At 46.9% G+C, this 16,089-nt stretch overlaps 1 protein-coding gene across 1 annotated transcript in view; it reads left to right on the forward strand.

Annotated features, from left to right (window-relative positions):
* Positions 1–16,089, forward strand: part of fras1 (Fraser extracellular matrix complex subunit 1) — a 109,196-nt gene that overhangs the window by 29,299 nt on the left and 63,808 nt on the right. The window contains exons 3-14 of the mRNA XM_031570638.2: positions 777–884; positions 2,709–2,801; positions 3,633–3,792; positions 6,133–6,266; positions 7,033–7,116; positions 8,210–8,311; positions 9,032–9,226; positions 10,513–10,602; positions 11,113–11,145; positions 11,243–11,390; positions 13,532–13,675; positions 15,549–15,683. Of these exons, the coding sequence (XP_031426498.1) occupies positions 777–884; positions 2,709–2,801; positions 3,633–3,792; positions 6,133–6,266; positions 7,033–7,116; positions 8,210–8,311; positions 9,032–9,226; positions 10,513–10,602; positions 11,113–11,145; positions 11,243–11,390; positions 13,532–13,675; positions 15,549–15,683 (1,426 nt within the window). The remainder of the gene's footprint in view (positions 1–776; positions 885–2,708; positions 2,802–3,632; positions 3,793–6,132; positions 6,267–7,032; positions 7,117–8,209; positions 8,312–9,031; positions 9,227–10,512; positions 10,603–11,112; positions 11,146–11,242; positions 11,391–13,531; positions 13,676–15,548; positions 15,684–16,089) is intronic.

The following is a 16,089-nucleotide window of genomic DNA, read 5'->3' on the forward strand; positions in this document are numbered from 1 at the left end:
TTATTGGCCCTTGGAGACAGGCGAACCTGTTTCCCCTTTTCATTTTTTTTCAAAGGTACAAACCAGAACAAGCACACACTGTAGCTGAAACATGTTAACCTGATGGTTATCTGTGTGGTCAATCAATCAACACTGATGGCATAGGTATGTTTACTGAGGCCAGGGATTCTATTCTCCCAATATATTATTTTCTATCACTTTTCTTAAAAAAAAGAAAGAAAGAGAGAAGTTGAACTCGAGCCTCTCCTTGCCTCTGGCCATTTGACTGGACATTGTTGGTAATGCATTAGTAATGACAGGCTTTGTGTGGCTGTTGAGACTGACCCGGGTGAGTCAAGGTGGTTGTGGGGTTATGGCAGTGTATTTGTGTGAGTGTGTATGAGGGGGGTGGGGGGGCAGTAATGTCATGTCTAGCAATCAGATCATCTCCTCTGGCCTGAGGGCTGTGTGCGTGACTGGTGCCTGGTTCAGACCATGCATTATGGGGGTGAAGAGGCCACAAGCACCCCAAGGGCAGCTCTTCTCCTCCACTCTACTCCCTTTCTTCCTCTCCTCTCCTCCTACTTATTCACCTCCTGCTGTTTATCTGATTCACCCATACGGGGCGGCCCTGTCTCCCCAGGCAAAGGAACAGCGGAAAGCCTTCGGGCCGTCTTGGCTGCGCCTCCCAATAGATTAAAGCTGATGTGATTGTTGAACAAAAACAACCTTCCATGAGTACCGGCCGTAAATCCAGCCCCCAAGTGAACTATGTCTTTTTTTTCCACTTTCTGCAGAACAATACATCATGGAGGCCAGATAGTTGCCAAGACTGCACCTGCCACAGTGACATTGCAATCTGCAAGCCTCTACGCTGCCAGAACCCAAAGTGTGACTTCCAGAGGGTAAGAGAACCATTATTAGAACCGTTTGGCAGAGGATGGAGGCATTTGGTGACCTCATTGATGGATGCATTAAAGCCCCATGCTTCAGGTTTTATCTGTCACCATGACATTTATGACGCTGGTGTAAAACTGCTGGTTTCTGTTTGTCTGATCCCAGACACATGGGGGTAGACGTGACTTTAGGACCTGAAGTATGTTCGGAGACGACTCATTTAACATATTTTAAGTAATGTAATGCTGTCTTTCCTTCTAGCGTTCTTTTATAACTTAACAATAGCACATATTCTGTCTCTGTCCTGAACCTGTACCGCTACTGTTCCCACCCACATGTAGACCCAGTATTACACCCACAGTTGTCTTCAGGCACAAATTGTGAAATACTCTGGATATTGTTATTTATATATCTGGCACTGTGAGACTAGTCTGGAGGGATGTACCCGAATCAGAATCCATTATTCAGGAAAGCACAAATGATGCAATGGAACCAGATATTTCAAACAAAGTTTCTTGCTTGTTATTATTCGGAAACAAATATCAGGTCCATGATTGGCATTCAGATTGATTCATGGGGGTGGGGTTCAGACAGTCTATAAAACTTAGTTAAAAATAAAAATGAAAAAAAGAGAGAAGAAAAGTACCGTATGATGATGTGGAAATATATTTCATAATTAATTATATGTCAATTTTGAATTGATTTGATGCTTTGACTGCACAACAATTGCATTACCAGTGAATATTAGGTTAGATTTATCACGACTTTTGGCATAAAGCCCACTTCTATCTGAATACAGGAACATAAGCTAGGTTTGCAATGTCTACTCACTCACCCTATAGTTTACTAAATAGTAAATCAGCCATTTTGTAGTGCTCTTTAAATTATCAACTGTACATTGTATTCACTATATGGTGCACTATAAAATTCCCATGTGTGCTGCAAACTGTATAAATGATGTATACAGCAACAGAGCCTGCCTTTCTCCACTATACCACAATTCATTGCAAGGTGAAAAAGAAGAAGAAGACCAGACATTCCTTAGTTCCTTAGTCACCAGTTGGGTATACAGTACTTAAATGATGCCTGAAACTTTTAAATTAAGTTATGTCCACCGCAAATGGTTTCAGTTTAATTTTAGGCCAGACCAGGTACAGATGTAACACTTTTTGTTGTTTTGTTCCTTGTTGCAAAATATCCATATAAGTGACAACCTTTCGTTTTAACATGTATGCAACATACATCTTTCGTCTATATTTACTTCACTAATTTCAGCACATATGCCTTACATTTTCTCAAATTTGTATCAAAATGCGGTGAGTGCCTTGGGGTCAGTGTTATGGACAGTTGTAATAGTGGCTGAGGCTGAGTTGTGACATGCCAGTTTGAAAGGGTTAGGTCACATTTACGGCAATAGCTATGCATTATTCAAACCAAAATAGTTTATAAGGATATTTGTTGTAGTCTTTACAGAATTCGTTTTTTTAAACTGCCAGTTAGATTACCAACCAAGGGTGTCACATTTTCAAAAAAAAGGCTTGCCTATTTCACTTGCTAGCTACGCTGATTGCAATGCATGTTGCAATTGTTCCCACCCGACCTCTCCTAATGTTTTGTGAGGTAATTGGAATGTAACACATTCTTTGCAACTAATAATTGTTCTAGCATGTAGTTTGGAAATCACTGATCACAACCACCTTACTAGTGTTCCTGTTTAAACGTATCAACTGTGCAGCCAAAATCATGCTCAAAACTGAAGTTACAGATTTGCCCCACAATGAAAGTTCCTTCCTCTGGGACTAAGTGGCCTGTGCTTGTGAATGTGTTTCCAGGGAGAGCGCTTGAGAATACCACCCAGCCAGTGTTGTCCCGAGTGTTTCCCACAGTCTCCCGCCTCTTGTCAGCATGAAGGAGCCATCTACGGGGTAAGAGACTCTCCCTCCGACAACTCTCCAAGTGAAAGACAGACAAACCCCCTACCACTTCCACCCCTCCTCTGCTGGGCAGTAGTGGGCCAATGTCTCTCTCTCTCTCTCTCTCTCTCTCTCTCTCTCTCTCTCTCTCTCTCTCTCCACACCAACGCACAATTGTCTTGTTAACTTCCACTTTTCACCCGCTGAGCCGCACTGATCTGAGCCACTCTTGTCTGTTGGCTGTCACCGTTGCCGCTGCCGTCGCTGCTGTTTAAGATTCAGCCGGTGTAGCTGTCGGCTCAAGTGGCTTTTTTTACGGGGTTGAATCAACTTGCTTTTCAGACTTGGGGACCTGGGGGTTTGAAGGGCCAGGGCCCTGCTGAAATGAGCCTCACATAGAGAGGGTCTGGTTGATGGGGGGCTGTTAGGGTAACTCCAGGCCACCTCATCCATCTGACAATGGAGGTTTGAATCAGAGCTAATGGGTTTAAGAAAGAGGAGAGCAGGGGTGACGTAGATCTCAGAGTAAACATTGACGTTTTTCCCATAATCCCTTCTCGTCACCCCTAACTCTCTCTTTTCCTAACTCTCTCATTCTTCCCCTCTCTTTCTTTCTCCCCTCTCTCTTCCCCTTCTCTTTTCCTAACTTTCACATTCTTCCCCACTCCTCCCCCCCATCGCTTTCCTCTCTCTTCCTAACTCTATCATTCTCCCCTCTCTCTTCCCCTTCTCTCTTCCTACCTCTCTCATTCTCCCCCCCTCTCGCTTCCCTCTCTCTTCCTAACTCTATCATTCTCCCCTCCTGTTTCCATCTCTCTGTCCTCCTTCGATCTTTTCCCACAGCCCAACAGCCAGTGGAGCGGCTCCAAGTGCTCTGTCTGCGTCTGTTCTCAAGGGAAAGTCTCCTGCAGCCCCCCGCCCTGCCCTGCCCTGAGCTGCGGCCCTGATGAGAGCCCCTTCGTGCCGACCGGGGAGTGCTGTCCCAAGTGTGCCCGCCAAGGAGGTAGGGGGACCCAGCCGCCTCTGCTGCAGTGGCTGGGCGTTGGTGATGGGAGCAGATGCTCCAGTGTGGCACCTGCGTTAATCATGTGCAGATGATACATCTGTTCTGAGATCTGAGAATTGAGCATTACTTATGCATGAATATTCGATGTGGGTGTTTTTGTTATTTGTTGTATTTTTCCCCTTAGTATGCGCTTCTGCTATTTTTCCTTCCTGTTTTTCTATATAGTATACTTAGTATGTATGCTTATCAAGCATGTTAGTTTTAACACAGCATGTATAGTATGTATGCTAAGGTATGTCAGGAAATCAGGAACGTGACACACCAAGCACAGATTTAAATAATATTAGGAAACGTTGGAAACTATCACTTCCATGTTCAACGCAAACCAAGCGACCAGCAAGTGAATGTGAATGACTAGTCTGTGCGCATGTTCTGATATTACCAAACGAATGTGCCCTAGTAAACAAAATAGCTTTAGGCAATGCCCTTCTTTGTGGAATGTCACGACCAAATCGGTCTATCAAATGAGGGCCCCTCCCGTTCCTCTCACCTGACACTTGGCCTCACAGGTTTCCAGAAACTGCCACAGCAATGGCATCCGCAGACAGGTGTCGAAACAAATATCTAACATCTTATTTGGACAAGTGTCAAGAAGTGCAAAAAGGGTGAGGAGAGGACACAGCAGCTCCACACATTTCACAGTGACGCTAGCTGGAGTCTTGTTTACATCAGCGAACTCACTGATGCAACGGGCAGGAGATTTCCCAACAGGGGTGGCAGACATCTAGCCCAAAGGGACAGCTCAGAGATTGGAGGAAAAAAAAATTAAATAAGATGCTGTCCAGAGAATCTACAGGCAGAGTTTGGTCATCTGAGGAGTGGTCGTGGAGATGTTTTCAGTGCAGATATTCGTAGGGTTTATTTATGACGGGGGCGCTCCATTACCTTTTTCAATTTTTTTTATCTCCATTCTTATTTGACGCAGCGCAACATACACAGCGACTTGGTCAGTCTACAGAAAGTGCCCGCTGCGCCTTTCATCTCATGATCAGCACATATCATTTCCCTCTAACCGTAATTTACAGCACCCGCAAATTTGGAACGTAGACATGCTAATAACGTGCCATCAAACAGAGATAATACAGGGCAGCAATTCTACAACACTCAAAATACTTTTTGTATTTGTATTGTATTGACTATTTATGCAGCTATAATCAACCAAATACGTAATCGGTCACTCCTTGCAGTTCTCCTCCCATCATTTTGCCCAAAACTCTTTTCCCTTCCACAAATGCATATGCACAAGTCAGAAAAGCGTTCCTGCATTGGGCAGAATGCGGTTTGAGCCATGATGTGCAGCCTGTTCGTACATACCACGGCATGTCTTTAGGCGCACATTGAGACGAAATTATGCCTAAAACGGGCGCTGGCATGTTAGTACATCTGCCCCTCAGTGTTTGCCCAGGGTGTGTTTATGACTCCTGAGGAGGACCTGAATTCTTTATGATATTGAATAAAGCATATGCCCATGCTGTATGCTTTTATTCATTCTATTGACATACAGTGAACCCCTTTCAATGTGTTCCCAGGTGAGTGTGTATGGGTTTGTTTTGAGCCTTGCTGTAGCGGTCAGGGTGTAAGGACACTTGTTTTTTTTTTTTTTTAGTTAGCTGTTCTTTAATACATGGAGACACACAGTGCTAGGCCCGTGTGTGAAAGCCCCTGGCGCTGTTTGTTCACCGCTGTATGCCGTAGTGGCCTCATGTGGCTTAGAGGAGCTGTGAACAACAGGGATGTACGTGTGTGTGTGTGTGTGTATTTTTGTGTGTGTGTGTGTGTGTGTGTGTGTGCATGTACAAATGAAAGCATATATGGTGTGTTCCCAGTGCCATGCTAATGGATACATTTAAAGAGTACAAAATAGCGAGTAGGGCAGTGAAGTTGTTACTAATTGATTTTTTTCCCAGCCACTCATCATTTTTTCAACATACACTTAGAGCTGGCTAAATCTGTCCCTGTCCCTATCCTATCTGAAGTCTCTCTCTGAGTGAGGTTCTGTAATTCAGTCTCTTTCTCTGTCTTTATCTCTCCCTCTTTCTCTTTCCCCACTCTCTCTCTCTACATCTCTCTATTTTTCTTCCTCTCACTTCTGCCCCCTCTCTCCCTCTCCCTCTCTTGCTCTCATTCTACCTCTCTCCCTCTCTCCCACTTCCTCTCCCTCTCTACTTCTCTCTCCCCCTCTCTCTCTCCATTTTTTCCCTGTATCTCCTTCATTCTACCTCTCCCCATGCCTCTCCCCACCTCTCCTTCCCCCTCCATCCCTCTCTCCGCTCTCAGCGTCCTGCTCGTGGGAGGGTCTGGAGTATAGGGATGGGGAGGAGTGGAGGCCCAGCCCCTGCTCCAGCTGCCAGTGCCTCTCTGGACGTGTCCAGTGCTCCACAGCTGAGTGCCAGCCCATCACCTGCAAGCCAGTCAGTTTCTCCTCCACACACAGCAACCACATACACATACTGAAACACTCACCTACACACACTCTCTCTCACACACACACACACACACCTACACACACACAGACACACAAACACACACACATTCACCTACATACACACACAAACACACACTCACCTACATACACACACACACAAACACACACACAAAAACACACACACACACACACTCACCTACACACACACACACAAACACACACAAACACACGCACACACACACACAGACTCACCTACACGCACACTCACTCACACACACACACACACATGAACAGACACAGACACAGACACACACACACACACACACACACACACACACACACACACACACACACACACACACACACACACACATACACACATTCACCTACACACACACACTCACCTACACACACACACACACCACACACGCACGCACACACACACACACGCACACACGCACACACGCACACACGCACACACACACACACACACACACACACACACACACACACACACACACACACGAACAGACACATACACGCACACACAGCTCGTCACCTGTCAGTTTGCATTCCGCGAACACACGCACACACTCTCACACAGGAAACCCTCTTAGCATTAGTGCTCCGATACTCTGATCCCCATCTGGTTCTGTGGAAGTGCTAACAGAGCTCTCATACAAATGCTGCACACGGGGGCTGTTTTCATTTGCCCATTTTCACGCTCGACCATGCCCATCTAATTCCCACAGAGTGAGAACCTGGTGATCCAGCCTGGACAGTGCTGCCCGCAGTGTGTGCCCAACCCTTGCCTGGCGTCGGGGAAGGAGTATAAGGTAACGTTGGCCAGGCCTGCAGGAGTGGGAGAGTGTGGTTTATCTCACAGATGGATAAGAATGAGGGGGGGGGGTTAGCGCATCTGAGCACAGATCTGAAGTTACTACATGGAAAAGGTCATGTGGAGGTGAATGTGTGTGTGTGTGTGTGTGTGTGTGTGTGTGTGTGTGTGGGTGGGTGTGTCTGTGTCTGTGTGCAATAGAGAGAGAGAAAGAGAAAGTGACCTCACCATTCCTTCTGTTACTGGGGAAAGTAGGGTGTGTTTGATTCAGGTGACACTCCTGACTCCACTCCTCTCTTTCAGTCCCCTCTACCACCCCTTTCTCCCCACCTTCATCTATGTCTTGTTTCTACTTCCTTCTCCATTCATGCATACAGACTGTCTTTATCTCACTCTATCTTTACCTCTGCCTCTATTTGTCTCTCTCTCTCTTTCCCTTTTCTCTTCTCATTGCTCTCTATACGTATCTCTTTCGCTTTCTCACATTTTCTGTGTAGCCCCCCACCCTCCTCCCGCTGTAAGCATGTCAGCAGGCTGCTGGGTTGAGGGCGGTGTGGTAGAGTGCGTAGGGAGCGCTGCTCTGGTAGCAAACACTCCTTCACTCGGAGGAATCCCCTTGCTTTGATCAGTGGGCCCAGCATTCTGTCTAATGTGGGCTGCAGCAAGAAGGTTTCACCAGGACACCGACGCACAGTCTCTCTCTCTCTCTCTCTCTCTCTCTCTCTCTCTCTCTCTCTCTCTCTCTCTCTCTCGCTCTTTCTTTCTCTTTTTCATTTATTTTATGTGTTGCACTGCAACCCTGACATGCACACATACCTATGTAAGATTTGTTCCACCGCAGGCACAGGGTTTTTGGTTGTGATGTTGGTTTTTTTCCCCATAAGTCTATATTAGTGTGTGTGTGTGTGTGTGTGTGTATGTGAGTAGGTGTGTGTGGTTGTGAGAGAGAGTATGAGGCACCAGAAGATTTAAAGGTGTAAAATGTCTATGTCTACCTTGAGTGTGTTTGATGTGTGTGTGTGTCTTTTTTTCATGTGGTTGCATTTATGTGCTATGTATGTTTTAACTAAGCTTTTCCCACGTATCTCCAGCATGGTGAGCAGTGGCAGAAGAACAGCTGCGCGACGTGTGTGTGCGACCAGGGCCACTCGCGCTGTCACACTCAGACCTGCCCCAAACTCACCTGCACCAAGGTACCAAGTGCTTCTCATAGGATCTAGTTACACAGGCGGAGAAGGCCAGCCACTCAGTGAAAAACGCCAGAGGCAAAGAAGTTATTAGGACTTAAGAAAATAGAAAGAGAGAGAGAGAGGGAGAGGGAGATAGAGAGAGAGAGAATGCCCTTGAGTACTGACCTGAGTATTATATCAATTTAATGCCAATTTGGAAGCAATTTGGTCCCAGGGATATTGTAATTACTTTGCCAGGGTGGACGTCAGAGAACGCCAGACACTATGCCCAAAAAAAAATCAGAAAATAAACAGTGTTTTTCAGCGAGAAAAGAGACAGTTTTGTGGGGCATTTCACAGTAGGCAGTGATTTGCTTTTCTCTTTTTTTGTTCTCATGGAGCATTTGTTGAGCCCCTGAGATCTATTCAGTGGGTTGAACACTAAGTCCTCTCTGCTGAATCATATAGATCTGTGCTCCTTTCCTCGTTCTGTGTGCGTGCCTGTGTTTATGTGGTGATGTGGGGTTTTCTTTTTTGGTGTTTATCTTTTGTTTCTATGTGAATATATGTGTATATACATATTATGTGTGTGTGTGTGTGTGTGCGCGCGCACATATGGGGGTTTACACACGTCTTGTACACGTGTATGTATATTTTATGAATGTGTGTGTATTTGTATGTTTTCTAAATTATGTGTCTGTGTGTGTGTGTGTGTTTGTATGTATGTGTGTGTGTGTGTGTCAGGGCGAGACGAAAGTGAAGCGTCTGGGCCAGTGTTGTGAGGAGTGTGCCGCCGCCAAAGGCACCTGCCTGTACGAGGGTGCAGTGCGTTACCACGGCGACATGTGGAACGGGACCGGCTGTGAGTTCTGCCTGTGTGAGCGCGGCCAGGTGCTGTGTCAACGGGCCGAGTGCGGCCGAATGGAGGCCTGCCTGCCGGTACGACCCAACGTTCACACATATATAGCATACACACACACACACACACACACACACACACACACACACACACACACACACAAAAACACACACACACACACTCATACACATACTGACACACCTAAACATAAACATACATACATGCACATGTGCACACACATGCACACACACGCACACACACACACACACACACACACACACACACACACACACACACACACACACACACACACACATACCTACACATACTTACCCGTGATAGCCATGATAACATTTGCACATCATTAGAAGACATTGTTTACTAGCGCAATGGGGGCGGTAAATGGCCTACATTCACATATCTCCCGCTCAGACAGATTTCCTTTGTAGGACTAGTACAGTGCTCGCACGGGGGCGTTTCTTCAAAGCCCCCGACTGCAAGGGCATGAATTAACCTGGGACAAGGGACAGGAGGGGAGGTGGCGACGGTAAAAATAAACATCTTTAGTCAACTCACACCACCCCCCCTCCCCACTCCACCATGTCTGAAATAAAGGAGGCCTTCAATTAATGACTGGAAAATTGTGGTTGTTGGGAGCCCCTTAATAAATCACGGGGAGCGCTTGGAAAGAATGGCCCGCTAATACTCATTAATGATAAACAGCTGATTTGGCCCGGGTCCATATAGCCGCAGCTCTAGAAAGGTCGTGCCATTGTAAGCCGAGCCCGGGGTAATTTGTCAGGCAGGCAAAGCTGGCATGAACCCCTTTCTGAGGAGCACAATACCTCCGCGTCCAGAATCACTTAGTAGTTCTTGAGGGGGGGGGGTGCTTGGGAAACATGAGATTGCTGGAATTTTAAATACCCCATGGCGTCATTTCGTTGTACGCCAAGTGACAGATGTTGCTTTGTGGAACAGTGACAACCTGTGCCATCCAACACAAGGTTTTTTTGAATAATTCATTTTTTTTTTTTCCCAGTCGAGGCTTGCAGTCAGGTTCCAAACTGAGTAATGTCCTGTATTTCACCCCCTCCAAGACAAGCTTGATGGGAGAGCCAGCCAAGGTCACATGGAAAAAAGAAACGTGAATGCAGATTAGCCTTCTGAAAGAACGAGAACGAGAGAACGAGAAAAAACTAACTGTCAAGAACCAAATTGGATTCGACATTCCTAAGTGATTAGAGTCTTGATAGACTTTGCAATACATTTAAGCCCACCCTCCACATCACTGTGAATCCACCCCTATCATGTACTTATCCCTGCATGAGTTTTGTAATAAGTATCTTCATCTGTTCTTATATTGAAGGGGGAGGAGCTGGTGCATTTGCCAGGAAAGTGTTGTCCAGAGTGTAAAGCTGGGCTCAGCTCCTGTGTCTACACACCTCAACAACAACAGGTACGCACCGACGTTAGCATCGGAACCATCGCTGCTAAAACCCACCAGTCCATTGAAATCTACCCCACGTTCCCCATCACTGAAGTGAGGATGTCTTTAATATTCAACTTGAACCACAGGGGAGCAGAAAGTTTTGCTTCAGGAAGTAAAATGCAGCAGCAGATTTCACCCAGGAGGTCTCACCCACCCCTCTGTTGTGCTAATTAGCTAGTCCAGATGGTTAGCAGAACACGCTAGGGTCCAGTATACCTACTTTCCAAACAGGAAAGAGTTCCTCTTCCTTCAAGAATACATAGTCATTTTAAGTAAGGTTTTTAATATATTATGAAAATAAATAAGAAAATAAAACTACTACATACACCAAATCGTAACTATACTCTTAAATATAAAACAAAACATTTGTAAATAAAATCAGAACAACCTAAACAGAGCAGCGTCAAGTCGTCAGCGTCCTAGGTACCAGGCACAAAATGCACCCGTGACTTACCTGAATGTGCTCTGCTTTTGCAGGGGCAGGGGAAGCCGAGTCAGAGGCGTCTAGCCGTAAGTACACACCTTCCCCATCATGCCCTCTCTGCCTGTGTGACCTGTCAGTGTCAACTCCTCGTCTCAATCCCCCCTGACTCTCTGTGCCCTTCAGGACCTGGAGAAGTTCAGAGAGGGCCCCTGCCGGGAGTGCCAGTGTCGGGAGGGGCGCGTGACCTGCTACCAGCCCTCATGCCCCACCTGCCCGCTCGGCACGCTGTCCGTCCCGGTGGAAGGGCAGTGCTGCCCTGAGTGCCAGGATGGTGAGTGTTCTGTGCCCGAGACATCGATTTTGGGCCAGGTCTGTCGGAATCGTAGAAAGGCTGTGTTCAGTATTTGGTATATTGATCTGATTTTAAATTAAACAAGAAGAGCAATGAACAAAAAGAGAGAAAATGCCTCGTTGGTATGCTATTTGGAACATTTTTCAAGTATTCTCATTTTTTTACAAAAATGGTTATTTGACTGTTCCTTTTTCTTTGATGGGTTAATTTGTGGGTTGGCTGAAATTGCAAAAAAATACCAATGCAATGCTGTATATTTGGCTAAACTCTCTTCCTCTTCTCTTTCACTCTTTCTTTTCTTCTATTCCACACACTCTCTTGCGCTCTGTCCTTCTCTCTCCTTGTTTTGAAAAGAAAACAGTAGCATGAATCCATGAATGCTATTAGATTTCCTTCTGGTTAAATACCATGGCTACTTAGTCCTGCAGGTCCCTGAAGACTGAGGCTCTTCAATTTTCTCTCTCCTTCCCTCCCTCCCTCTCTCTCTCTCTCTCCCTCCCTCCCTCTAACTCTCTCTCTCTCGTTCTTTCGCTCTCTCTCTCTCTCTCTCTCTCCCTCCCTTTCTCTCTCTGGGCGACCTTATCAGGAGGTTAGATGGGAGAAAAGCACTGACAGCGCACTCTTTAGCAGGGGACCCAGTGACAGCTCAGAAACCTAATAGCCAAGTGTGGAGGAGAAATAAGGTGGCGGAGGCCATGGCGTGTTTTCTGCTCAGCGCAGGCTGGGTTTGTGGAGGATGTAGTTTATTTTTGCTGTCGGAAGGGTAAAAAAATACATGCATGAGAAATTAGGATTCTGTGTGTGGGGGTGGCTAAGTGGATTGGTGCATGGATGTGTAAGTATGTTATGGAAATATAATGGGGATAGAGGGGAGGGGGGATGGAAGGAGGGAGGAGAGAGGAGGGGGAAAGGGAACAGAGCTAGTGTTGTTTACGAGATTGTTTACAGATAATTGGATTTTCAACTCCCAGCAGACTTAAGTGCAAAAAAGTGTTAGTCACAATGCCCTGAACTGTATTCGCTCTCTCTTTCTCTCTTCCCAACTCTCCCCCTTTCTCTCGTCTTACCCCTCTCTCTCTCTCTCTCTCTCTCTCTTCCAATCTCCCCCTTCCTCTTTCTGCCGTGGCGTCCTAGCTTCATTAATCACATGTGATGTGGGGGAGGCCTGCCTCTCGATCGCTGCTGTAACCTGTCACTGGGTGCTCACTCGCATTGATTCAACAGCAGCCATGAAGGGCGAGCCGAGTGCCACGTCTCATCCTGTCTCATCCTGTCTCTTCCCCCAGCTCCTACCTGCCATCCTTTCTTCTTCTTGTTCTTCTTCTTCTTCTTCCTCCTCTTCCGCTCCTCCTTCCCTCTCTCCCTCTTTCTCTCTTCATTTACATCAGAAATGTGCTTCAATTGCAAGACCACTTGGGATTAATTAACTGATTTCATGGACTAGTCGCTTTAACAGTCTCCCTGTGCGAGCAGGCAGGCAGGCAGGCAGGCAGGCAGGCAGGCAGGCAGGTCCTCTTCCTGGCCGCGTAAAAGCAAAAACAGATGAATAATAAAAGAGAGGGAACATTTGTGCTGAGTGGTTGACGTGGTCGGCGAGGTGACGGGGGTCGTGATTAAACGAGCGAGTGCGGGGGTGGTGGGGGGGTGCAGTGGCGGGGTGGCTCACGGTGGCGGGCTCAGACGCCAGAGCGGGGCCATTCTCCGCAGGTAATGAATACCTCACAGATAATCAGGACACCACTAGAATCCAATTAGAGCTTCAATAGGCCAGGAAACTCTCAGCATCTCAATTTCATTCCTCTCCTCTCCTCTCCTCTCCTCTCCACTCCACCACTCTTCCACTCCTCCTCCTCCTCCTGTTCACACTTCTCCTGCCTCTTTCACTATCTCCCGCTCACTCTATCTGTCAGGGGCCTATTACTTAAAGCGATTCTCCCGCTGAATGGGCATAATTAATGCAGGTGTCACACAAAGGTCTCAACTCTCACTTCCTTTTTTCCCTAATGTGTCTGTATGTGTGCACGCCTGTGTGTGTATTTGTGTGTGTGTGTGCGCGTGTGTGTGCGTGTGCGTGTGTGCGTGTGCGTGTGCGTGTGCGTGTGTGTGTGTTTTCATTACAGTGGCATGCAACCAGGACTGCATGACGTGCTCCAGGAGCCCGGAGCACTGTGACAGCTGTAAGGACCCCGGGGCTCTGGTGTGGAGCGGCCACTGTGTGCAGGCCTGTCCCCACGGCTTCCACTCCAGCGGCAGACAGTGCAAAGGTGACACACTGAGCAAGCGGCTGCACCTGCTGCAGAGATAATGCTGCTCTCCCGACAGTCCCACTCCCACACAAACACACACATACACACGCATGCAGGCACGCACGCGCGCACACACACATGCACAAACACACGCACACACACACACCCACAGACACACACACAGATACACACACACATACATACACAAATGCACACGCACATGCACGTGCGCACACACATACACAAACACATAACTAAACATACACACACCAAGATGGATTATGGACAGGCAGTATAGTAAGTTTTTTTCAGCGAATAAAACGTGGCCTATTGTGGAAACATTGGCTAAGCACATGTGGTATAATGCAGGCAAATTCAACTCTACTATTGCTAACAATAACATGCCACTGTGTGTTACATCCCACTGGCTGCGACCACTCATATGGTCTGCTCAAACTATTGCACACAGTGGTAGCGACTTACAAGCCACCATGAGTTTGACCATGTTACTGCCTCTCAGGCCCCTGTAGCTGGAGCTAAGCCCACTTCAGCTCCTCTCTTCTGGGCTCTCTCTATTCGCCTCTGTCCTCTCTCTCCATAACATCCAGCCCAGGTCTCAGGTGATTAAAAGCCTTCTTTGGTTCAGGCTACTGAATACCTACCCACAAAAGAAATGCCACGGACCATATTGTTCACAGAGCTGGTAACAGTTGGAATCCACCAGGTCCGCTCTCATTGAATGGAATGGAATCCACGAGCTCCACTGACCCTGATGTGAATCATAGGAGTGTGCACATGCTTGTGTTAAACTTCAAAGTGTTTATGCATGTTCCAGGGAAATAAATCCTTTCATTTGTTGACCCAGTTATTCCTTAGCACGTATGACTGCTGGAGCAGCAATTAGTGGGAAGCATGAAACATGATGACTGAATTTTAAATATTTCATCTCAAAATGTTACACACAAACGCAACAGTCAGTCAACAATTGTATTCTGTTAATATCTGAGCAACAAGTTCCTTCTGTTAATATTTGGGCAAGTGAGTGTAAGTGTGGGCCAGTCTGGTAGTCAAATGCCTGACCGATAATTCCTGAAGGGGACATGGCAGCCCTGAGCTAAAGCAGTGAACTTGGATCGCTAACGTAAGAGCAGATTTGAGAGGAGTCACCTTTCAACATTAAAGTCGTTAAAGTGAGGAGAGAGGCCAGGCAGATGTTGGCAGACCATCGGTGATAAACAAGATGAAGCGCTGAAGGACATAGGTGGGAAATCCCTCTCTTTTTCTCCCTCTCCCTGCTCCTGCTCTCCTCCTCTCCCCCCCCCCCTCTCCTCCTCTCCTCTCCTCTCCTGCCAGAGCTCCAAGTCTGCACACGTTTCTTAAGGATTAAAAAAAAAGATGCCTCCCGTCTAAAGATCTAATCGAGCCCTGAAGGACCTGAGTGTTTTTTTGGAGAGATAAAGCAATGGGTTTTTAAGGATGAAGCTTTGCTTGTATCTCCTCTACCCCCTCCACCCCCAGATTCCTTTACCTCTCCCCTCGCCCTCACCTCTCCTTTGCATATCTCTGCGATGACAGATGGTGGAAAACGTACCAGTCAGGTTAATTAGCTTCATGTCCCCCTAAGCAGGGAGGCACCCTGGTTATGTTGAGGGAGAAATGGATGAGGAGGACTGGAGTTACCTTATTTTAGCCTGGTGGGGGTGAGGGGCATTCCCTAAAGGCCAGCAAACTTCTGTGGTTGTCCTAATGTCTGTTACCTGATTGTTATCAGCGCTCTCGTTCAGTCTTCCGCTCACACAAACTGTTTATGTGACGATGTTTTATGCTTGCTGTGATCAAACGTTTAAAAAGGACACATTCTGACTCCCTCTTTCTCCTTCTTTCTCTCCAGCCTGCCAGCCGGGCTGTGCCACCTGTGAGAACGACTTTGAGTGTTCCTCGTGTGGAGGGTCCCTGCTGCTGAGCAACAGGCAGTGCGTGGCCGCCTGTGAGGGGGGCTTCTTCCAGGACCACACACAGTGCCTGCGTGAGTTACTCCTCCTCCTCCTCCTCCTTCTCTCCCTTCCTCCTCTTCCACCTCTGCACTGTTTACACTTCTCACCTCCACTTAAAGCCCTTCTGGTTAGGTGTGACACACAAGGTTTATGGCCTTGTGTGTTTTCTGCGCCTCAAAATGCACATCCTGTTTTAAAGTGCTGTATAAGTATAGTTATTATAACTCATGTACTTTTTCAGGCCTTGCTGCTGAAAGTAACATCTCCTTGTTTCACACTCACTCATGTTGTTATACGCTTATAACACTTGGTGAAGAGGAACACAGAACTGAGTGAGAAAACCTAAGTAACGGCAAAGCTAGACTCATAAATAACACAAATAACGGCAAAGCTATTTTTACATTTATGACTGTCTAGTTTTTTATTTGGTGGCACACA

The sequence above is a fragment of the Clupea harengus genome, chromosome 7 (genome assembly GCF_900700415.2).
Source record: "Clupea harengus chromosome 7, Ch_v2.0.2, whole genome shotgun sequence".
NCBI lineage: Eukaryota > Metazoa > Chordata > Actinopteri > Clupeiformes > Clupeidae > Clupea > Clupea harengus.